Genomic DNA, 24652 nt, shown 5'->3' with positions numbered 1-24652 from the left:
CTGGTAAGGAGACGCCAGACCACACATGACATGTAGAATTCAGAAGAGTTCAGAGAGACTAGCGATGATATAACCAAATACTTAATGATCCCAGCGTCAGCTCCACTGCACTCCCTGTAAAAGAATCTTAATACTAACTAAATTTAGTGTAAGGGGTTCAAAGCTTTCCTATTTTTAGTTAGTTGGTAAAATAACGTCGAAAAAGCAGTTACATTTACTATTGGAAATTTTATTCTACTCACAAAACATTGATAAAAGAAAATGTTTCAATACAGGATGGTAAAAACCAACTGCGTTCAACAAAAATGTGAACGATCATTCCCTGAATGGGTTTCCAAGTTCTACAATTGATCGAAGGATGACCTATGCTATATCACATCTATAATATAGGTTTAAATTAAGTTTCACAAAAGACAAAACTATCAAAATGGTCTACAGTGACCCTCAATTATCTTTAATTACTTATCTAACTTGTCGTAAATTACAGTGGCTGATGTGTCTTTTCAATAACTATATAACAGAAAAATCATCGCGTTTCAGATTTTTACTTCAAGTGGCAAATGTGAACACCATGAGCTTTAATTGACGATCGACACTAGTATTACGCAAAAAAGGTGGTGTAACAGATGAGACTTCTGCAGTTTCGAGTGAAGCTTTATGCCCTGTTATGCGGCATCGCGTGCGTTCATTACCTTGTAGGTGTTCATCAGGGGCGGCGGCCCGCGCAGCCCGGCTCACCTCGCCGTCTCCGAAGTAACTCTCTCCTAACTTCTTACTACAATTTACCAGAGTTGGTTTAAAAAACTATCTGGCTGTGTTTTCATCTGACCAATCAGGGTCTCAATGTTAACCTTAAGCTCCGCCTACAAAAATCCTGTCTATCCAATGAGAAACGTTGTACTTTTCGTGGTGGGGCAATGTTTTTAAAGTTTGCAACGTAACAGAGACGCTAAAAAGTCTCACGCTAAAACCTGCAGCTGGTGTGGCCGTTTTAGCGTTATCGTAAGATCTATACTGTTCTTCTGGAGGGCTCCATCTTTTAACATGGGATGGGGGGTGGTCCTAATGTAACAGAGACGCGAAAAAGTCTCACGCTAAAACGTGCGGGTGGTAGTCTTAGCTGTAGGCTGGCGACGTGGGTGTCCAGTCCGTCCCTTATCGTACGGCCTTCTAGCTTAACACGGTTCTGCTCTCGACTTCTGTTCCCGTTTCTCCCCTTGGAACTGCGTCGGTCTCACGGTGGGAAGGTACGACATGCATTTAGGCATTCTTGTGTTAGTCTGTGGTATTCAGTTTGGTCACTCGTTACTAATATTACTTTGGTTAATTTAATGTCACGATTTATTCGGAGGTATGTGACATACTACTGGATTTGCTTATCATGTCAGGGTTTTCATGCAAGGTGTTGGATTGGCCTGACGCCTTACACAAGAACAGTTGTTTTTATCGAACAACGTAACGTTCTTAACGGCATTTGACAGCTTTTGAAAATAGAAGTACAGTGATGTACCTCTTGTTAATGATTGTCAGATGGGGTTCTCATGCCACGAGGAATATTCCCAATACCGACCGAGTCATACGTTAAACTATCCTCGGCATGCTTTAAATAGTTATTCGGGTTAAAATTTTAGAATCGTCTTCAGTTTACCGTACGTCTTCATTTTGCGTTAAAAAAAGCAGTCTTCAGTTATAACACTTTCTTTTGGAAACAGATGTTATGTGTTGTTTCATACACATCTGTGAATATAATAACAATTTTGAATGTTTGTTCTAATCTGCACTACAGGGTACAGGTTGTTACAGAGAGTGGAAAAAATACGGAATTACGAAAAACCCATTACAATCCATAATACAGCGAATTAAACCCGTTAGAACTCAAAACAGCCTTCAGTCGTCTCTGAATGGATGAATTCAGCCACGCGGAGTGGCCGCAGGGTCTCGGGCGCCATATCACGGATTGCGCGGCCCCTAACGCCGGAGGTTCGAGTCCTCCCTCGGGCATGGGTGTATGTGTTGTTGTTGGCATAAGTTAAAGTTAGTTTAAATAGTGTGTAAGTCCAGGGACCGATGACTCAGCAGTTTGGTCCCTTAGAAATTCACAGACATTTGCAGATTTTCTAAATACAGATCTTGTATATTTTTCAAGGGAACCATAAATAATTATACCTGCATAATAGAGAAAACTTCAGGTAATGATGATTATGGAGGTGGAATGCTATCACGCACCCCTAACTCCAAAGTAGATCACTAAGGCGCAGTACAGTAATTTGGTTATGTGGTGCCTGTGGAGGTCAGAGGAGATGCGAACGTTCATCCTCGTGCTCGAAAAACTAGTCCTGGACAATGAGAGCTGTGTGAACAGGGCTTAGATCGTCATGGAACACAGCATAACCATTGAGGAACAAATTATCAAGGGTTGAAACAATACTTACCCGACCAAATGACTTTCTTCAATTGCTCCACAGTCCATATTTTGTGGCTTCGGTACCTCGTTTTAATGTTATAGGTCTTTGCATCACTGATGAGCGCTTTGGAATTTCAGCACACCCTGCCAAACCATTTTTATGGAATTCCCTTCGCGTTGTTTCGGTGCTGACAGGATCTACGAGCTCGTCTTACCTTTCGTCACAATCCTCCTCGTTGACTGTCACAGTCACCCAACACACACTTTCGCCTGCGTTGTGACTTAGTGGGCATTGCTTTCCTGCTGTCTTTCTATGTGCTACAAATCGTAAGTCCTGTTCCTTTTAAAACGCCACACACTTCGGCTACCTTGGTTATGGAAGCAGCCACTGTACGAGCGCCAACAATTAGTCCACGTTCAAATACAATGATCACTAGCATAGGGCAGTCACAAGTACAGAAACAGTATTCTAACCACGAGTAATACAAAGTACTGAAAACATTGTATAAGTGGCGTTCGTGTCACATACAAAAGTGCAACCTACAATCTTCGATAGCATCAGCATTTATTTTCAACCGTGTATTTCTCGTGATGTTTCCCTATTTTTGGAAACCCACTGTCTCTACTGATGAGAGTACCCAATTAATAAAACAAGTGAAAGTTCCTGGTGGATTACTACGGTGTGCCAGACCGAGATTCGAACTCAGACTATTGCCTTCTGTGGAAACGTGCTCTAAACTTTGGCTTCCCAAGCATGACTCACAACCCAGCCTCACAGCTCTACTTCCACCAGTACTTTGTCTCGTACTTTGTGAGGAAGAGATACTACTTGTGTTTGGATAGCTCAGTTGGTAGAGCACCTGCCTGTTTGAGTCTCAGTGTGGCACGTGGTTCCAATCGGCCAGGAAGTTTCATGTCAGCACACACTCCACTACGAAGTGAAAATCTCATTCTGGAGGCCAAAGTGCTTGAAACTGTCTTTCCTTATAGTTCACAAGTTCACCCCCCTTTAGCTGGTATTGGAATCAGTGACAATAATGATTTTTACATTAAACAACTTATAGCACTGTATTCTATGGTTAATTCGATAATCTTTTTTTCTATCTTTGTGCAAAATTTATGTTTTCTTTTGCTCTTGAGCTATGATATATGCTGCCCTATCAGTAATGGAGTAAATTCAGTTCTGGTGAGTTTTGTTTGTGTGGTTGCCATACATTCAGGGGAAAGCATACACTCTGCGATAAACTATTACCCTCCTCCTCCTCTACTCCAACTGTTGGCTAAGTGATTTATGACATCATGGGAGTTGATTTATGACCCTGAGAATAATCCCTCCTTCCAAAAAACCTCCCACATCTCCCCCTATCCCTCCTTCCCCTCTCAGAAAAGGGCCACTTCTTTGTCACCAACTCCCTAGTTCAGTCCTGAGCCACTTTTCTCCCTGTTGGGATATCCCTCGTCTATCCACCCACCTCACCCACTTCCCCCTCACCTCCGCCATCCAGAAATTTATTGGAAAATACTCTGTTTGTGTAGAAAATCACACAACATGAAATTAAAATCAATTTCAACTACGTTCCAGAAGACATACTGTTCAATTCAATTTGAATATTCTTTACTTACTCAGTTCGTAGGAGACAGCGGTCCTCCCCTCCCCTCTTCCACTTAGGTAGAGCTCTTTCTGCCCTCATTTTCTATGATTAGTGTTAGCAGCAAGTAATGGAATAAGGTGCAATACATTAGCTGCTGTTTTGATCGCCTGCACAGGTCAGCTAGCCAGCACTGGACACACTGACAACCATGTCTGCTGGCCATGTTGGGTGCTGCCAGCATCAGGTGGATCACTGAGCACTGATAGCTCTGTTTGCTGTGGAAGCCTGTAGACTAATGGTGCACTCAAAGACAGATTCATTTGGTGGTACCTTAAGGGAATCAAGCCATACACTAAAAACTGAAGGTAAACACATGAGGCTCAAATCCACCTGCATGAATTTTTAAGGGGAGTGTGATCTGCCCACTAATATGTGATGGTGTAGGAGTCAAGTGATCACAAATCTTGTCAGAACGCCACCTAGAGACCTGTTGCACTACAGACTGTTGCACTACAGACTGTTGCACTAGAACTCAGGTTAAAGTGTAAGAGGTACTAAGATGACTGCTTTTGCTAGAGGAAACAGTGTCATTGATTTGATTTGGTTTGTACCTGTTGGTTAATTGGCTCTCGACATACAGTTCTTAGATAAGCGTGAAAGAACTGGGTTTGTTTCAAAATAAATAACTAGACCTACACATATCTGTACTACCCGTGTGGATATACCACGTCATCATAAATACCACGGTAACTCCACTACGAACATGGGGGTAAAAAAAAAAAAGAAAAGTAATGATGTGATTAAGTCCCAAACCTCTGCCTACTCTTCCAGTAGCTCTGACTTGTGTATAGAGGGTGAGGCCGTAGCAGCAACATAAGTGTCTCAGTGGATGGTGTATTGGAAGCACTGTGATACGGTGCAGTTCGTATTATGGATGTATGTTCCAGTTGGAAAAAGAAGGTGAGGTATTTCTCACGAAATGCTATGCTATCATTGAAGATTCTGACACCATTACACGGTTGTATTTCTAACACAGCAGTCACAGAAATGCAATAACGGAGATTACAACACATATAGCGGGATATTCGAGGTTGATGAATTGTCGGTTTTATGCTTCTGAATTTCTTTGTGCCGTCCTCGTACACTCTGCGTTATTGCGACTTTCTTCCTGTACGTTAGGGCGCTATTTTTCTTGTTGTAATACCTCTTTACCTCGTCAGTGGCAGGTGGAGGACTAGACAGCCTTATAATTAATGTAACAGTGCTGTAGAGACATGATGGGATTTCGAGATAAATAACAGGGGTCTGTCACTTGGTGGGGACACCTCCTACTCATAGATATTAGGCTGATTCAAATTCTGTTTATAGAAGACTAGATATTTGTGAGAATAAGGCAAGTAAGCGATACTCTGACGAAAGGGGAGTTGAGATGTGACCTCTATACCACTTCTGCTGAGTGTTGAGGGCAAACATGTCACAGCCTTCCACACATAACTCACATAGTGATTGCAAGATTTTTGCCGAGAGACTATCAGGAGCAGAAGTATCGTCTTTTGTTTTCTTGATAAATACGAGGCCGCATTCTTCTGTTAGTTTTGTGGGTCTTTAAAGGACTGACAGGCATCTTAATAGGTAGACTAAATTTTCGGGTACATCTATACACATATTTCACAGATCATCGTACAGTGTGTGGCGTAGGGTACCCTGTACCACTACTAATCATCTCCTTTCCTGTTCCACTTGCAAATAGAGTGAAAGAAAAACGCTGTCTTTATGCCTGCATATGGGTGCTAATTTCTTATATGTTATCTTCATGGATCTTATGCAAAATGTATGTTGGCAGCGGTAGAATCCTTCTGCAGTCAGCTTCAAATGTCTCATCTCGATAGAGTTCCTGTAAAAGAACATTGACTTGCTTCCAATGATTCCCATTTGAGTTCTTGAAGCATTCACTCACTACTGTTTGGAAGCCAATAAGATCGCTTTTACAAGAATATGTTCTGAGGGAAACCCAGTCAGCTGCCTCATACACATTTGGGATAGGGTGGCCAGCATACAGATATTTTGCTATTATTCACTGGGTCAGCCTTTCTGGCGTACTTCGAAAACACATCTCAGAACGTTTCATTTTGCGGGTGGGAGGAGGGGAAGCATTTTTTTCAACATTCAGGTATTTGCCCTGGCAGCATTTAAGTGCCCTGTTCTAAGAAGGGAAGGTCAACTTTGGCACAGCGAGAAACAACTTGTTGGCTGGGACCGGTACAGCCCTGATAAGCGGGCAGGGGTTCGTGACCCTGTGGGAGGAGTGGCTGCTGTTCGTATGTGGCCAGGTGGCAGTGGTGGGTGTGGGGGTGGGGGGATCGCGTGGGTGGATAGGGGAGTGAGACATTCTACTGCCTCCATAGACCAACAGGTCCTAGCACGATTAGTTTGGGAGTAGAATACCAGAATTCTAAGTGACTAGCTTCTACCAGTATGACAAAGCATAATTAGTGTTGGGTATCTTCAGCTATGTGGCGACGGTTACCATCCTGATTGGTAATGAACGAAGTGACTACTTAGCGTGTGGGAAGCCCTCCAGAGAAATCTCTGAAGCGTTTCTAAGGCTACCTGACGAATGTAATCCTACTGCAGGAAATAAATTACTCACCAAGCAAAGGAACTCTTATGATCAGTGCTGGGCAGGTGGAGGTGATGGTGAGACTACCATAGGTATAATTCACATGTTTTAAGTTGTAATCAAGCATTTGTTCATTGCGGCGATATACTTTAACGAGATTTCCATATCCCACCTAAAGAGGGAGAGATGGGCGTCATAATACAACCAGCTATTAACGAATTTGTAAAGTGATATGTAGTAATAACCTGATATCTACGACTCCTCTATGCTACTAACTTAATAGATTTTGTAGGCGATGAGGCATTTGGCTACTTTAAGAGCGTTTGAAAGTAAGGTCACATCAAGTGACAGAGGCAGAGCATGCTCCAAGCATTCCGTCATGAGTTCAATATTATAGTCTTGTGGTGCATGACATAACAGACACTAAGCAGACGAGAACGGATTTTTTTACCTGAAGAGAGAATATTTAGAGAAAATCCACATATGACATACTCTTGCACACGAGTTTCACAAAAACTAGCGATACTTTACGATGTAAAAACGTGTGTATGCTTCGATTTCTTCTGTCTTCGAAAATTATATAAAAGGGAGAAGTCCACATTTTGTGTGAGAAATTCGACGTGTGTGGACAACAGCATCTCCTTTTAAGATTGGTTATTGATTTTTTTCAACTGCAGAGAGTAGAGCACTTTGGTCTATGGGTTTGAGCCAAATGTTGCAACAGAAAGTAACCACCTGAGGGAGAGAGAAAGAGAAAGTACATTTGTTTCGACAGGAATTTCCGAGATATGGATCTAAGGAGATGCCCCCATCCTCTGTTTTGTCCAACAGGAAGTAACCACTTGAGATAGTGCATGTGATCCGAGACCACACACAAACATGAATTTCACACGTGTCAAATTTCAAAGGGATGGCGCCACCTGATGCACTGTTTGGGGCTGGGAGATCAAGGGAAGCCAATATCCGCTATTACTCATTCCTTGGAATAGATTTAGTTGTGGGCTTGACTGGCAAGTGTTCACAAAAAATATAGCTTGTGCCTGCAGGCATTGTCTCTTATGGGCGGCTGTGATGTGAAATATTACTCAGTATGGATTGAACTACATTAGCACCCATGTTGGTTGCGTGGGTTGTGGTCAGTACATGGAGGGGATGCTTGTGTTCATACACTGGTACACACAACACCTTGGCTATTCTTAGCGCCGTGGTAAGTGTTTGTTTTTCGACATTTCATTACTTGATTTGGGAAATGTATGTGTGATTCGCGTGTCCGTATTGGATTATGATCTTCTGTTTACAAGTGATGATTTTCTTCATGGTAGTTTTGATGCGTATTTCCTGGTAAACATGACAGCAGAATAAAACCAATGGTTAGTAGTTTTCGATGTATTTTGCGTTCAGCTTATTTTTTTATCACAGCTGAACTCGGCCCCACTTGGGTGTTCTGGGCAGATCAATCATCAGACTGACTCGATTATTTTGTTTTATATGGGAACTTTGCAAGACTGTAGAGAGTTTGGCAAGTATTTATGTGGTACGACTAAGGAAGCTGACAGCAGAAAAAAGATCAATAAAAGTGGTAGAAGAACAATTGAATTTTCAGAAGCATAAGTAGCTAAATTTTGATCACAGGAGAGCCCCGAAGGTGGAAAAGTGTCATATCGATGAGTACAATGTCCCTATTTTATAATATGCTGCCGTAATATGGATAATGGAGGAAAGTTGCATAGCAGAATGCAGCAAAATGACATGTTTTGAGACGGACAGACGAAAGAATGTTATACACACATGAGGAAGAATGTAGGGATACCAAGGAAATAAGAGACGTAAGGTTTCTGAAAACAGAGCAGGAGGATGGCTGAGAGTCAGACTGCTGAAGAGAACAAAGGAAACGGTCAAAGGAAAGGGAAAAACTGCAGTGTGCTGGAGGACAGGCAAATATGGGAAGCTAGAAGATGGTAGGGAGGCTTCTGTTTCAGACAGACGCGTTTCATGTGTGTGAACTGTTTTGTGTGATGTTGATGATGCTGTTAATGATTATGATTAAGATGAAGATATTCCATCAGCACAGAGTGAAAATTCATGCATGTTTGTGCACTTTGAGTTTTCTGACTGCAGTATTTTTCTTCTTACTATACTCTCTGTTATGCCCTAAGATATAATTATATTTGATGCATTACATTTTCTTTTTGTTATGTTAATTATTGTGTATTTGAGGCTTGTTTTCAATACTGAAAAAGTAGTTTTCTAATATTAGGGAACTGAATTACTTAAATTTTCATCTAAAGTTTGTTTTTACATACCGTTTCAAAATTACGCTAAAACACGTTCTTGTCGTTCTTTGTTTTTCATTCCTATTACATATAGTATATTCATTTAGTCATAGATACTTAGTTTGAAATGCACTAGTGACACTGTCTTGGCTTTCACATTAACCACTGTTCCTCTGCGCAGTGATCGCCACGTCCTCTAGTATGGTGGCTCTGTGCGTGTGGAACGCTCTGTGTGGAGTCTCTCGAGGTATCGGTTTCGCCAATATAAACCTGTGCGTGGCCGAGGTGTGCCCCGAGCACAAGCTGCCGGCCGCCGTCGGCTTCAACATGGTCTCCTGCGGTATCCTGCTGTTCACTGTCGGACCTGCTATAGGTAAGAAAACCCTCTCATCACGCACACACGCGCTCACGAACACCCACCCACATACCCACACCCACCCACCCACCCACACACCCACACACACACACACACATATATACAGGCTTTTTTCTTTTTTCTTTTTTTTTTTAAAGGCATCAGTCTTATGACTGGTTTGATGTGATACACTACGACTTCCTCTCCTGTGCTAACTTTTTATCTCGGAGTAGCACTTGTAACCAACATCCTCAATTATTTGCAGGATGCATTCCAATCTATGTCATCCTGTACAGTTTTTACCCTCTACATCTCCCTCTAGTGTCATGGAAGTTATTCCCTGATATTATAATAGATGTCCTATCATCCTGTCCTTTTTGTGAGTGTTTTCCATATATTCCTTCCCTATCCAATACTGTGGAAAACCTCCCCATTCCTTACCTTATCACTCCACCAACACCAAATTTTCATCTGCATCCCAACTCAGATGTTTCGATTCTCTTCTTTTCTGGTTTTCTCACAGCCCATGTTTCACTACCATACAATGCTGTGCTCCGAACTTACATTCACAGAAATAGGCTTCGCCAATAAATATTTCTTGAGAATGTTTTTGAAATAGGGTTATTTATGGACCTCTGACCAATGACCATTTTACATAATGCTGACGTAACACTCAGTGTCTGAGGAACACTGAAATCGGTATCGGTTTTGTCGAGAAAGCGCTGATTTGAGTGTTTCACCTATGTTTTCTCCGGTTATTCAGAGCAACATACCAGCTCTTCTTTCTTTGCAGTGTAGACCACATATGTTATGTGACCATTAGGACGGCCATCATTTCTCGACTTTCTGAAAGCTTAGTCAAACCATTACAAAGAGATCCACAATGTTCCTAAAAGGATACCACCCTTAATCTACAGATGAGGAATCATGGAATACGTGTGGTATAATCGACAAAATTCTGGATTTTCCTTGTGATATGACAGCAAGCAGCACAGCCGACTAAATGGTACATGTACATATCAGTGTTGATGTGAATATTTTCACAACTGTCCACGAGGTCCTAGATGTCCATGCAGCACAGACGCCAACCGAGATCGTCTTATTGTAAGGGGGCCATTGGTAGGTCTAATAGCAACTATAGCAAAGATAACAGGGCTCTTGAGCCCAGAAGTGTAAACACCAGCTGTTGCGAACTGATATTTCAAAGTGGGACTATGAGCACACACACCTCTCTCCCATCTCTCACTGACGCCACAGCGTAGACGTACACGGCTAGGCTGATGCCGTTAGAGGATCTGTTGAAAAATGGAACGGTGTGCTGTGGTCTTTAGCAATGAAAGCAGATTCTGTTGTCACGCAAGTGATGGTCGTCTGCGCGTACAGTGAAGATCTGATGAGCGCTGTCTCATAGAGAGCATTCGGACCAAGACACACTCACACAGCTCCAGATCTAATTATCTGGGGTGCGACAAGCTACAACTCTAGTTTATCTTTGGCATTTCTGGAGGGGACGTTAACCAGCGCTAGGTATGTTCAGAATATTTTTAGATCCGTTCTTCTGTTGTTCTTGCAACAAGAAGGTGCTCTTTTTTTCCTACTGGATAATGCTTGCCCACACTCAAGGTTCTCTCCGAGACGTGCACCAACTTCTCTGGTCATCACGATCTCTGGACAAACATGCCCACCCAAAGGAAATGATATCCGCGTATGCGACTAGATCTAACCGGTCCTCGACATCGAATTGCCAGTAAACAATTTCTGGATTACGCTTCAGTGATACCTGTTATGTCCAACTCGCCTTTGTACCTATTTGAAGTACTTAATGATACGTAACTAATTAACTTTTTTTAATTTTCTGGTGGTTTTCTGTGAAGGGCCCGTTGATTCTCATTCAAATGAAGATAGAACAGCACTGTGTCATGACAAGGACTCACATAATTTCGCTGCACTCTCTAAGTATTACTAAATTTATTTACCTGGACTGTGTGGCTAGCTTTTTATCTCGTTGACGTGACTAGTTTAAGCACCATAGAATCGTGATCATACTCCTCACTTGTCTTTCTTTTTCAGGTTACGTCCGTGACGAGACGGGAGACTACCCACTCTGTATTCACCTCCTGACGTTGTTGTTACTCATTGCAATGGCGTTCTGGCTCGTAGAGGGCATCGTGCTTTGGTGCCGCCGAAAGAGATGATCCCAGACTTCAGTTAGCGATGAAGAAAAACCAGACAGAGAACGGTAGTGTCTCTCTTTACATCTGAAGAGGAATGTTATATATGAACTATTATCGCACATTGTCAACATCTCTGTGATATCTTGGAGTGAAGCGAATTTATAAACTGTGTGTTAATTTGGCTTGTGTTACTTTGACTTGTGCTAAATAGAATCGTGTTATCCAACGACATGTCTGTATAGCTACTGACCGAGACTGACGATACCAGTTTTGCAGTATTTACGATGGAACATAAAGTATGAGACTATCTGGTAAAGTGAACACGTACATAACGAATCCTTGTTTAGTTTTCTAAGTCTTGTGATCCCGTAAAACGTGTAAGTGGAAGTGGAGCTCATATACAGATCAGTCTCTTTCATCAGTGAGCTCATAGGATGTAAAATTGAAATTCAAGGAGTATAAAAAAAAAATCCTTACCAACAAACACTTCTACGACTTTCTAAGTCATGTGTAAGTACCTATTGACTAATGGAATTACATTGCTGTCCTGTGTGTACAATAAGAATACGAAAGTGCAACAGGAATTTCTCTTTGAAGGGGATGAAATAGAGGACGACTTATTATAGGATGTCTATAATAGAGTACGTACCACTAAAAACAGCGAATTACCTCCCTTTTTGGCACAGATTCATTATTAAAAGCTGCTCATTCATTTCGATATCTTTTTCTAATTTTATGTTCGCAGTTTTGTTTCAACATTTATTTACCTACTTACTCATGACTGACGTATTTATCTTTCTATTTAACAGCACCCATCCATCGTTTTCTAAATATTATCTTTCTCACGTTTTTCCTTCAATTTTACGCTCGAAACGTACGTATGTAAGTGTTTTACAACAGTTCTAATAAAATGATTGGAATACGCACATTCGTGTTGTCAGTGAAGAGCCTTTCATTTTTTATGATATCTTAACTGGAACTAAGTGACTTACTAGTTACATGCGTGATTTCACTTCTTCAGTTATGTTTTATGCATCCTTCCCAATTTTATGTTTAGCACATTCTTTCCTTTTTTACTTCTTTTCCCTTGAAGAACATTTATGTTACTTTCCTCTCTCTCCACTAATGTTATAATTTTTTTTCTGCCTTCTAATCCATATTACTGACACCTTAAAGGAGTGTGATGTTAGACAATTGATTTATAACTTGTACACATTTATCACTGTTCTAAACCTTTATGTTAGTTTCTTTACTCCATTCGCAACTTCTGAATATAATCACGGACATTATTTTTGCATGAGAGAGACTCTTTATTTCCACTTTCATTCCAGCACCTGGTATTTAAATAGATTCTGCCCCTAATCCCTGTACTTAATTATTATTCCCATTTTGACGCTGGCCGTAGTGGCTGAGCGGTTCTAGGCGCTACAGTCTGAAACGGCGCGACCGCTACGGTCGCAGGTTCGAATCCTACCTCGGGCATGGATGTGTGTGATGTCCTTAGGTTAGTTAGGTTTAAGTAGTTCTAAGCTCTAGGGGACTGATGACCTCAGCAGTTAAGTCCCATAGTGCTCAGAGCCATTTGAACCCATTTTGACGCCGAGCACGTAATCCAAAACGACTTGAGCAAAAAAAATAAATAAATAAATAAAAATAAAAATAAATAAATAAATTAAAAATAAAAAATAAACACCTCCGCGTTCAACAATATTATGATGGCATATTGCTTCGTTCCTTCTCTTCCTTCGATTATTGATCCTATGTTCAAGCTTGCTTGTATTTTATTTCTTTCAGGATGTGATAGAAATACCCAATCTTGGTAATTATTTCTCGCAGTTCTTCTCCATGCTATTTTTGACAGCAGTTTGAAAACGAAAGATGCCAGTTCGATATGCATTTGGTTTGGTGTATTTTTTTGGTAGTGCGCTAACGCTTTTCTAAGAATCAGGAATTACACCCTCTGCTTTGGATATTAAATTTGATGAATGTCTAGTTCCATACTGTCACAATGTTTCGTTGTTTAATTATGTGCACATCTATCTGAAGAGGTAAGACTACTTCTCTAAAGTCCCATTTATCACTAACCTGGTATCACTCCGCCAACACGAAATATGATGCTAAGTTAAAACACATTGTAAATAATGAGAAAACTTATTGAATATAATCACAAGACTAATTTGTGCAGTATATATATTATTTGTCCTTTGGAAGTCAGATCTGGAAGCTGGAGAAATCTGGAGAGGTTGATTAAGAGTCTCTAACGGTTCCATGTGTAAAATGGTTCAAATGACTCTAAGCACTATAGAACATCTGACGTCATCAGTACCCTAGACTTAGAACTACGTAAACCTGACTAACATAAGGACACCACACACATCCCTGTTCGAGGCAGCATTTGAACCTGCGACCGTAGCAGCCGCGTGGATCCGGACTGAAGCACCTAGAACCGCTCAGCCACAGCTGCCTGCGTTTCATGTATAAATTAAGCGTCCTTTGGAAGTCATATCTGGAAGCTGTTTCATGAACACGTAATGGTGTCGCAAAATTTACGTCGTGAAAACAGTATACGACGAAATCGAGTGACAAAAGAACAATAGTGAACCACGAAAAAAGAGTGAGAAACATGATGAACGGCTAGTGAGCATTGATGACCGTTGCCTTGATCAAGTCCCGGGCAGGTGCGAAAGTGTATTTTAATTAGTAGTGACTACGTCTGCTGGGTTTCTGTCCAGATCCAGAACATACAATTTCGTCATATCAATTATAGTTCAACCATGTGGGCAAATAATGTTTCATGAATAATTACTACAGTGACGTTACTGATTATACTCCATTAATACTGCGATTTCTATAGAGCGTTTACCGCTGTTTATCGCGTTTTCTTTAACCAGTTCCTTTAACGATCACTTTCAGTAAAAACCAATCGTCACTGGTCATTTAGCAGTTGCGGGAAGTCCTTATACAGAGGAAAAATACTTCGAACTGTCTTAGACGTTTATTAGTCCAGACATTGTCTCAGAATATCTTGCTCATGCAAACATTTACTTTGTTTAAGGGTTGCTACATAGTTTATGTACCACAGTTAGTTTCATCAGATTGTAATGTGATGGTAACGCTTTTGAAAATCATTGTAACCCATACAGGCGTTAGAGACTAACTCATCTCTAATTATGTGTTTTTCTAGTTTCTGCAATATCATTGTGTGATGTTACATAGCACTGATTGCCTTAAGGAACAGTGCTGTCTAGTGGTCTCTCGTGCTATCCATTTTGTGTAGTCGAAGGACTGTACCGCAAAGCGTTTAGAGGACCCGCTAGACAGCTATGTTCTGTTGGTTGCAAACAAATCAGGCGTATCACAATTCAGGTCGTTCGGATACTCTCGCACATGGTAGTAGATTCGCAGAAATTCCTTCCTCAAATTAAGGCCTATGTTTGATACTAGTAGACTTCACTTGGCCAGGACTGCTCTTTCGGCCAGTGTTAGTTTGCTTTTTATGTCCTCCTTACTCCTTCCATGATGGTTTAATTTGCTCCCTAGGCAGCAGAAATACTTAACATCGCCTACATCGTGAACATCAATTCTGATGTTAAGTGTCACGCTGTTCTCATTTCAGCCACTTCTCATTACTTTCCATCTTTCTTTGATTTCCCTCAATCCACAGTCTGTACTCATTAGACTGCTCATTCAACTCAGCAGAACCTGTAATTCTCCTTCACTAAGGATAGCTATGTCATCAGGGAATCTTATCACGAATATTCTTCCAACTTTTAATTTTAATCCGGTTCTTCAAATTTTCTTTCATCTCCTTCATTGAAACTTCGACGTACAGACTGAATAGTGTGTACGAAAGACTACACCCGTCTTACACCCATTTTAATGACAGAACGTCGTTCTTGGCCTTCCAGTCTTAGTGTTTCCTTTTTGCTCTAGTACACATTGTATATTATCCGTCACCTGTATTTTTCTCCGAATTTCGAAGATCTTGCACCATTTAACATTGTCTAACCCTTTTTTCAGGACCATTATTCCTATGAATGTGCTTAAGTTTTCTTCAGTCTTGCTCCCATTATCAACCTCAACATGATAACTGCCTCTCTGGTGTCTTAACTTTCCTACAGCGGAACTAATCATCATCTGGCACACCCTCAATTTTGTTTTCCATTCTTCTGTATATCATTTTGCACAGCAGCTATATTGCATCAGCTGTTAAATTGATTGTACGATAAGTTTTGCACTTGTCGGCTCTTGCTATATTCGGAATTTTGTGGATGATATTTTTGCGAAAGTGCGATGGTAAATTTCTAGTCTCGTACATTCTATATGCCAATGTGAGGAGTCGTTTCTTTTGCCCCTTCCACCAACGATTTTATAAATTCTCATGGACAATTATCTATCTCTCCTGTCTCATTTGGCGTTAAGCCATCCGCAAGTCATTTTAATTCCGATTCTAATAATGGATCTCATATCTCTTCCCTTCATTTCACGTCATCAGAAAACGCACCCCCCCCCCCCTCCCTCTCGTACTCTTTCCACCCATCCGCTCTCTCCTCTGAGTTTAACAGTCGAATTCCCATTGTACTCTTAATGATCCCGCTCTTGCTTTTAATTTTACCGAAGGTTGTTTGATTTTTGTGTTCGCTGAGTCAGTCCTTTCTACAACCATTTCTTTTTCGAATTCTTCACATTTTCCAATTAGTCATTTTGCAGTTCCTATTTAGGCTATTCGTAAGTGACTCGTATTTCCAGTTTCCTAAACTTGCCTAAATGTTTTTCTGCCTCCTTCGTTTGTCGACCTTGTGAAATATTTCTTTTATTACTCGTCGTTTCTTTGCAGTTACATTTTTTGTACCTACGTTTTTCTTTCTAGCATTCATGATTGCCCTTTCTAGAGATATCCATTCCGCTTCAACTGAAATGATTACTGAAATATATTGTCAAGGGGCTTCAAGCTTATCTCTTCACTCGTTAATACTTCCGTATCCCACTTCCCTGCGCATTAATTCTTCCTGGCTATTCTTTTAAACTTCAGCCTACTGTTCGTCATTACTAAATTGTGATATGAGTCTACATCCGCTTCAGGATATGCCTTACAGTTCAATATCTGTTTTCGGTTTTTTGCCTTAGCGTGAGGTAATCTAATTGAAATCTTCCTGTATCTCCCGGCGTTTTCCAAATATACCTCCTCCTCTTGTGATTCTTGAACAGAGTACTGCAGTACTGAATAATGTTTCTCCTCTCTCATTCCTTCTATCAAGAACTTATTCTCTCGAATCTTTTCTTATATTCCTTCCTCTACTACCGCATTCCAGTCTCCCATGGTTATTAAATTTTCTATCCCTTTGCGTACTAAATTGCCTGTTCAATATCCTCATATACTCTCTCTGGCTCTTCATCTTCTGCTTGTGACGTCGTCATACACCTCACCTAAACTATTGTTTTTGGAGTTGGTTTGCTGCCGATTCTGATGAGAATAACCCTTTCAAGGAACTATTCACAGTAACACACCCTCTGCCCTTCCGTTCTGATAATCACGATTTCTACTCCCGTTGTACCATCTTCTCCTCCTAATGATATTACAAGGGTCGTTCGATAAGTAACGACCCACATTTTTCTCTCAGAACATCTTTATTGTTGAGTCAGAGTTTGGTGGCAATATACATCAACATATCTTGTCCATGTCATATTTTTTAATCTTTATCTTGTTCTTTGGCCGTACGCCAACGTTGAGGAAGAGCAGGTATTCCCTGCTAGTAGAAGCACTTGTCCTGTAGGTGTATCCATGTTTTCACTGCATGACTGACACTCTCGTCATCTTCAATGTGTGTTCCCCGTGGAGAATCTTCAAGCGGCCCAAAGAGATAGTAGTCCGAGGGGGCCAGGTCGGACTGTAGGGTGGACAAGGCAATGATGTCCAGCCCAATTTGGCGATGTGTTTCTGGGTTCTCAGACTAATTTGTGGTCGTCCATTATCGTCTTGGAGCAAGATTACTGCTGCTTTCTTGTCCGTTCGAACGCGGCGGAAACGGTTCTTGAGTCTCCACGCATGCCTCTGAATTGATAGTTGACCCTCTTGGCATCACATCCACGAGAATGACGCCATCGCAATCCCAGAAGACTGTCCACCATGACCATGGCTGTATTGAATTTCTTCTTTTGTGGTGAAGATGGTGCTACTCCATGGACTGCCTTTTTGTTTCCAGTGCAAATTTGTGCACCCAGCTTTGCCCCCCCTCCCCCCCCCCCCCCCCCCCCCCACCAGCGACCATCCGTGACAGGAACGCCTCTCCATCGGTCTCAAAACGCTCCAAAATTCAGATGAAATGGCTCTTCTTTGAATCTTGTGGTCCGCAGTGAGCATTCGTGTAACACATCGTGAGCACCTCTTTCAATATCCGAGAGTGTCGATCGTTGCAGACGCTCTTTCAATGCTGACCGACAACTGTGGAGCCAATTGTCGAGTTGTGACGCGCCGGTCGGCTTTCCGCACGATTCAGCATGTCTGGAGCAGTGGCTGTGACAGGACGTCCCGAGAGTGGCTGATCATAGAGCTCTGTTTCTGCATTTCCTGAAGCTGTAACTTTTTTTACCCATCGCCCAACTGTACTCCTGGCAACTGCACCATCGCCATACACTGCACACAAACGTTTATGGATGTTCACCACAAGAATTCAATAACCGCACGCTGCTTATAATGTGAGCCGTATCTATGCGCCATTCTCACGTTGTACAACAGCTCTGATATCTGCCATAACGGTTCGAAACTTTATCGGCGCACAGATCAAACATCAAATATGACGCACTAACATGGACGTTTGTCGACCTATATTAATGGCCTTTTCTTTAAAAAATGTAGGGCATTACTATTCTTATACTATGTTCTTTATATTATTTAAAAAATGTGTTAACAGCTGTATACCAATAACTTGTAGTATTGAGGAGTGTTTTGCGGTTGGATTCCGAAGCATCCGGCCCCACCTTACATTTCAAGGCGGTGGGTTACTCTGTACTGTCAATGAAATAAAGATAAATAAATTACTTATCGAACGACCCTCGTATTCTATATTCGTCTGACCACAAATGGTTGCCTTCTTTCCTTTTGGCTTGACCGATGCTTACTATATCTACGAATATAGTGAGCCACAGCACTTCCGTTTTCAGATTTCTAGCTTGTCTTCCATGTTAGAACTTCCGACATTCCACGCGACGACTCGCAGGACGTTATCCTTTTGTTGGTCATTCTGTCTTTTTCTCATAATCACCTCCCCATTGGCAGTCCCCTCCCAGAGTTCGGAATCTTTTGTCAACGGAGACATCGTTACGATACTTTCTCAGTTACAGTCCACATGTCATACTGATACACTTTATGTTTGTTCAATGCAATGGTTCCCACTGCCTTGTGCATGTTCATTCCGCCTGTTAGAGTCTTTTTCCACCCAAAGGGTAACAGAGTGTACTGAAAATCTATCCGCTCCTCCGGCCTCTTTGTTAGGGCCGTTGGCTGAACGACGTCGATTTACTATCCCTAAAGTTTTCGGCTACTCTTGCTGATGATTTTTATTCAACATTTAACCAGTTTTAATGAGAAAAAAAATTATTATGTAAAATGAATGGATGAAAATGGGGAAGAAATGGCTTTAAATGTTTTTGTTATTTACTCTTTCAGTACGAACTTCGTTGTAGAACCCTTTTTTTTTACATGTGGTAATAAAACTTCATTTAGACAGAATTAAGCACATTTAAAATTACATGAACTCAAGGAACCCTCTCATGCTGATAAATTCAAACTAACTGATATGACTTTGAAAATTATTTAAATTAAATTTTTCACGTATTTCGACCTCGGCACACATCTTCTAAATGCAGTGGTTTTCTTTTCTTATATTTACTGAATTCTTTCCCGGCGTTAGCTATCGAACACAAGACTGTCTCTGTTAGCATAAAATGGTTAAATATTGCCAAGCCGACCTGAACGTTTAATTATCATTGACAAAACACACTTCACTATACGTTTAAGTTATTTGCTTTAGAAATTGAAAGAACCAACAGATTAACAACTTCGACGTTAATTATCCTCCTATGAATGCACAAATGTAAAACCAGTAATAAATTCAGTCAGCCTCAGAATCGCTGTAAAAGAAAAATATTTCCTAATTCACTGCTAATTTTACCTGCTCCAGATTTACGGGTTTGGATAATTTTATAGCGCAAAAGTTTTTTAAATGTCCCGCCGTGGCAAATCTTTCGGTCGCGGTACAGCCCAACAACTCCAACGATAATCCCTAAAAGTGCTGAAAATTCTTTAAAGAAATATTATAGATGACATAAGTAGCTGTTTGTAATCTTACAACATTATTTTCATCTGTGGCTATATTTTACATTTTTTCATTGCAGATATTAACATATTTCGTATTTACATTATGAGTATAGAAATATTACAATCATAAATACATCGAGAATATTATTACAGAAAATATTACAATAACAACTAACGTCCTTTATACACAATTAATAATATTTTTTGTTAAACAATTACAGCACATACGAATTGCTCCATAGCGGCGTACATAGTACAATTAAATGTCATTTCAGTTTATTAATAGTGTGTGTGCTGCCAGGGAACGTTACACAGTGGCGGGATTCGAACCCAAGACCCACTACTAGTAAAAGACGCTACGTCCAGAACATAGTTCACACTTCCAGAAATTAAAGGAAACTTTTTTGAAACAGAACAAAGAATAACCGAGGGGGAAGGAAGAAGAGTAGGAATGAGAGAAAAAAATAAACATATCCCTCTTTGATTCAACAGTCCACCAGTGTACAGCCGGTTCATTGTGTCCAATGGGCACAATATTTCGGCGGTTAGACATGTCGCCATCGTCATGTGCACTGACGAAGTGAGCTCCTGTGGGGGCACACCCGACTTGTATCCCTTCCCCCCTAGCCGTTCCCTCGGCAGGCCACACCAGCGTAATGTACGGTTGCATGGCGTTGGAAACAATTAGTAAACAAGAACGACTAGCCTACAACGTATACAGAGCAAAGTCGTCCGCTGACGCCTATACGCTCCCCCTCTTACTAGAACCACCACTTTCGATAAGGAAACTGACACGTCTTTACTAAAAAAGACCTAGCCCGTCAGCTGTATACGGGATTGGTCACACATCGCAATGCTGTCGCAGGCCTACAAGCAGTTCGAACAACTGAACCAAGAGACTGGTTTCGCTATGCCGCCGCCTCACAATATTAGAGAACTCGGACAGTGACCATGGTTAACCAAAATCAAAATTATCTACCATCAGACCTGAACGAATACCTCTACTGGATACAGACACTTGCACCCAGACTCTCCAGTAACAGGAAGCCAACAGCGCCTCCCGTAGGACTGAAATAACACCGTCGAACGGCGGTAAGAGATTATAAGTCCCACAGAAAGTACCTTGAACCCAAAGTGATATTGTAAATACACAATCAAATTACCATCAAACTCACTAATTCAGTCAGACTAGCTTCACTGTTGGAACTCTACCAAACTTTGCAAGACGACTCAAGTGCTCAGTCCGTCTGGGCATTTGACGATAGCGCCATGTCTGATCACCTAAGTACTACGCACATTGTATGTTATGAACCGGTAGTACAACTGTGGACTGTTCGATCAATAATTGTGCTAGAAGAAACTGAAGAATCGCTTATCCCCTGCTGCTGGAATGATGAACGTTAATTTTTGTACAGCAGAGTTGTTGGGCGCACAAAAGACTGTTTTTACTCCGCGATTTTTCAGTACGCGTCACATTTTTCCCGATAGTGCGCCAGTGCACGGTTTAAAGGCAGTGACTGCTTCCGTCTCCACAGATTGTATTGCTGTGGTGAAGTGGAGAGCTCACCTAATATGCCATTCTCGGTAGCCACAGTTCTGAGGTGTTTCAGTTCCCGCAGCAAACTCTCTGCACCTGAGATGGTGTTTTTGCTACCCTATTCCTCTGCAATAGAATTTATGTCGTGTGATCAGGGCATCTCGTCGGGTAGACCGTTCACCAGGTGCAAGTCTTTCGATTTGACGCCACTTCGGCGACTTGTGCGTCGATGGGGATGAAATGGTGATGATGAGGACAGCACAACACACAGTCCCTGAGTGGAGAAAATCTGCGACCAAGCCGGGAATCGAACCCGGGCTCTTAGGATTGACATTCTGTCACGCTTCCACTCACCTGCCGGCGGCCATTGCTCTGGGGAGGATGGTATTTTAGTAACTAGTTTAAAATGGTTCAAATGGCTCTGAGCACTATGGGACTTAACATCTCAGGTCATCAGTCACCTAGAACTTAGAACTACTTAAACCTAACTCCCGATAGTTCGTTATCCGTACCCTGGGGGAGCTGGATAAAAAGATGAAACATTATACTCTGAGCGATTCTGAGAATATGAACTTCTTTTTTTAATAGCTCTCCTGGTTCATCCATATACCCCGGTATATTAATGAGTATTAGCGTATTACTTTCTTTTGTAGCCATTCCTCAATTATTTAGTTTTCTTTCTGAGTTTACATTAGCGCTAATACTTTCTTACTATTTCTCTTTGTTTTTATGAGTTTCCTTGTTTTTGATGATGCCCTTTACTTGTTTTCTATCAGTTTCCTGATTAAATCTCAATTATATTTTCATTCTTTTGCTACATTATGTACTTTTCCTTTGCATTTGTTAATTTATTCTTTTTAATGTAATATTTAATATCATTCTCAATTTTTTTTCAACTTCATACATTACTGCGCGAGTGAGATTGATTGTTCTCGGGTAAAATGTGTGTGTCATATGTCTTGACTGTATGGATGTGTGTATGAAATAGTTCTCCTTTAGCACTCTTCTCATGACGACAATGAATTTCGTTTTTTTGTTTTGTTTTTTTGTCTATTCTGTTTTCTTAGCTGTCTGTTCTGTCTGTTCTGTTTTATTTAACATGTGCCATTGGACTGTAACCTTTTAGCTATCTGCAAGTGCCAATTCTATGGTTTCCTGTGTAGTTATAATTTTTTGCATATTGCTTCATAATTTTATTATTTAACCAAGATCTCTGTGCTTCTGAACAATTTTTATGTGCTCCTGGAGAAATGTTACAAAAGTAATACTACAAAAAGTGTATTCGAGTGCCATGATCTTGAGTACACCGTTTATTTAATTTTAAAATGTTTCTTGTGTTAAGCAAGTGGATGTTTTTTTCCTTGCATTTGTTTACGTCAGGAATGAGAAAAGCGTGACCGTCCACAGAGAGCAATAATATTGGTAGTATAAGCAACTATTCCTCCTCTGTCGCTACTTTAGTTATGTTTACCATTTATATAAGAACAAATGTTAACCTCAGCTACACCTACGTTCGAAACAAACAAAAAACTTCCCGAGTGAAATTTTCGCTCTTCAGTGGTCTGTGCGCTAACACGTATCTTCCTGGCAGATTAAAACTGCGTGCCGGAACTGGAGAAGTACGACTCACGATCTGTGCCCACAGCATTAATTCCGCCAGTAGCTCATCTCGTACATTCTAAACTTCTCAAAAACTCTCCTGCGAAATACAAAGCTATATAAGCCACTCGACAATATCTATTACGTTACTAATGTAGAACATTATGCATTGCCATCTCCTCCCTGAAACATTGGTTGATACAATGGCATTAATACTGAAACGTTTCTAAAAATGTATATGAAGACAGTAACTGTTCTCGAAAGAACATATGCTATTGCTGAGCATGCAGCCTTCTCTAGAATAAATGATAATTACTTCAAATCCTCAGCTGCCGATAGATGTTGTTGATATAACTCTATGGGGAGAGCTGAAAATGTGCGCCCCGACCGAGACTCGGACCCGGGATCTTCCGCTTACATGGCAAACGCTCTATCTATCTGAACCACCGAGGACACAGGTGACTAGCGCTACTGCAGAGACTTATCCCCTGCACGCTTCCTGTGAGACCCACAGTACCAACTTTTCACAATTCTACATACGTAATTTACCTAATAGTCATTTGCCCTTGTACTCATTACTCGCGCTTACTTTGGTGATTCCCGTAAGAGTTCGGGCAACCTGTGCGCATTCGTACAGACGAAGGTCAATGGCTGGGTAGCCTTTTAACTATATATATGAAGACAGTAACTGTTCTCGAAAGAACAGATACTATTGATGAGCGTGCAGCTTTCTCTAGAATAAATCATAATTACATGAAACCCTCAGCTGCCGACAGTCGATGGGTCTCACGGGAAGCGTGCAAAGGAGAAGTCCCTGGAGTCGCGCTATTTATCTGTGTCCTCGGTGGCTCAGATGGGTAGAGCGTCTGCCATGTAAGTAGGAGGTCCCGGGATCGAGTCCCGGGCGGGTAACACATTTTCAGCAGTCCCCATCGAGTTATATCAACAACACCTGTCGGCAGTGAGGGTTTCAAGTATTTATCATGTTTCTAAAAATGTCATACGATGTTACATTAATTTCTGTACCCACAGTTTGCTGAACAGTATTTGCAACAACATATTCTGCTCACATCGTAGACAACACAATGATCATAAGTCAGCGTGTTCTACTTGTTATATATTCCCTTAATATCACGAAACGGTACTAAATATTAAGTAAACAAACAGTTGTACATTTTCTCACAAATATCTGAATTTAATTCCAGATATAGCACCAGTTTCAAGCAATAAAATAGAATATCATTTTAACTGTCGACACGGCTAAATACTAAACATCCTTTCCACGGAACGACAAAATACGAAATAATCCTAGTACCTGTTTGGGCCGCCTACATTGTCAACATACATGTGCATAGGTACACGCTGTTCACAACATCTATATCGAAAGCAGAAAATCTAGCAGAACAGCCAATTATATTCACTCAGAATTGCTCGTAGTATAATGTTTTACATTTGTATCACCCCTCCCTCAAGTACTGAGAACGAACTAACTGTGATTATGACTCGTTGGACGAGAATGATGTTACTTACCATCTACAGCTACATGGTTACTCTGCAATTCACACTAAAGTGCTTGGCAGAGGGTTCATCGAACCATTTTCATGCTACTTCTCTACCATTCCACTCTCGAATGGCGCGTGGGAAAAAGGAACACCTAAATCTTTCCGTTCTAGCTCTGATTTCTCATACTTTGTTATGATGATCATTTCCCCCTATGTAGGTGGGTGTCAACCAAATATTTTCGCATTCGGAAGAGAAAGTTGGTGATTCAAGTTTCGTAA

At 41.0% G+C, this 24652-nt stretch overlaps 1 protein-coding gene across 1 annotated transcript in view; it reads left to right on the top strand.

The window, feature by feature from the left end:
* LOC126272851 (monocarboxylate transporter 2-like) overlaps positions 1-11902 on the top strand; it is a 76432-nt gene extending 64530 nt beyond the window's left edge. The window contains exons 7-8 of the mRNA XM_049976063.1: positions 9071-9262; positions 11315-11902. Of these exons, the coding sequence (XP_049832020.1) occupies positions 9071-9262; positions 11315-11439 (317 nt within the window). The 3' untranslated portion in view covers positions 11440-11902. The remainder of the gene's footprint in view (positions 1-9070; positions 9263-11314) is intronic.
* Positions 11903-24652: the final 12750 nt, after the last annotated feature.

The sequence above is a fragment of the Schistocerca gregaria genome, chromosome 5 (assembly GCF_023897955.1).
Source record: "Schistocerca gregaria isolate iqSchGreg1 chromosome 5, iqSchGreg1.2, whole genome shotgun sequence".
NCBI classification, from domain to species: domain Eukaryota; kingdom Metazoa; phylum Arthropoda; class Insecta; order Orthoptera; family Acrididae; genus Schistocerca; species Schistocerca gregaria.
The sequence above is the reverse complement of the archived record's forward strand: the minus strand, read 5'-3'. Positions and strand labels throughout refer to the sequence as shown.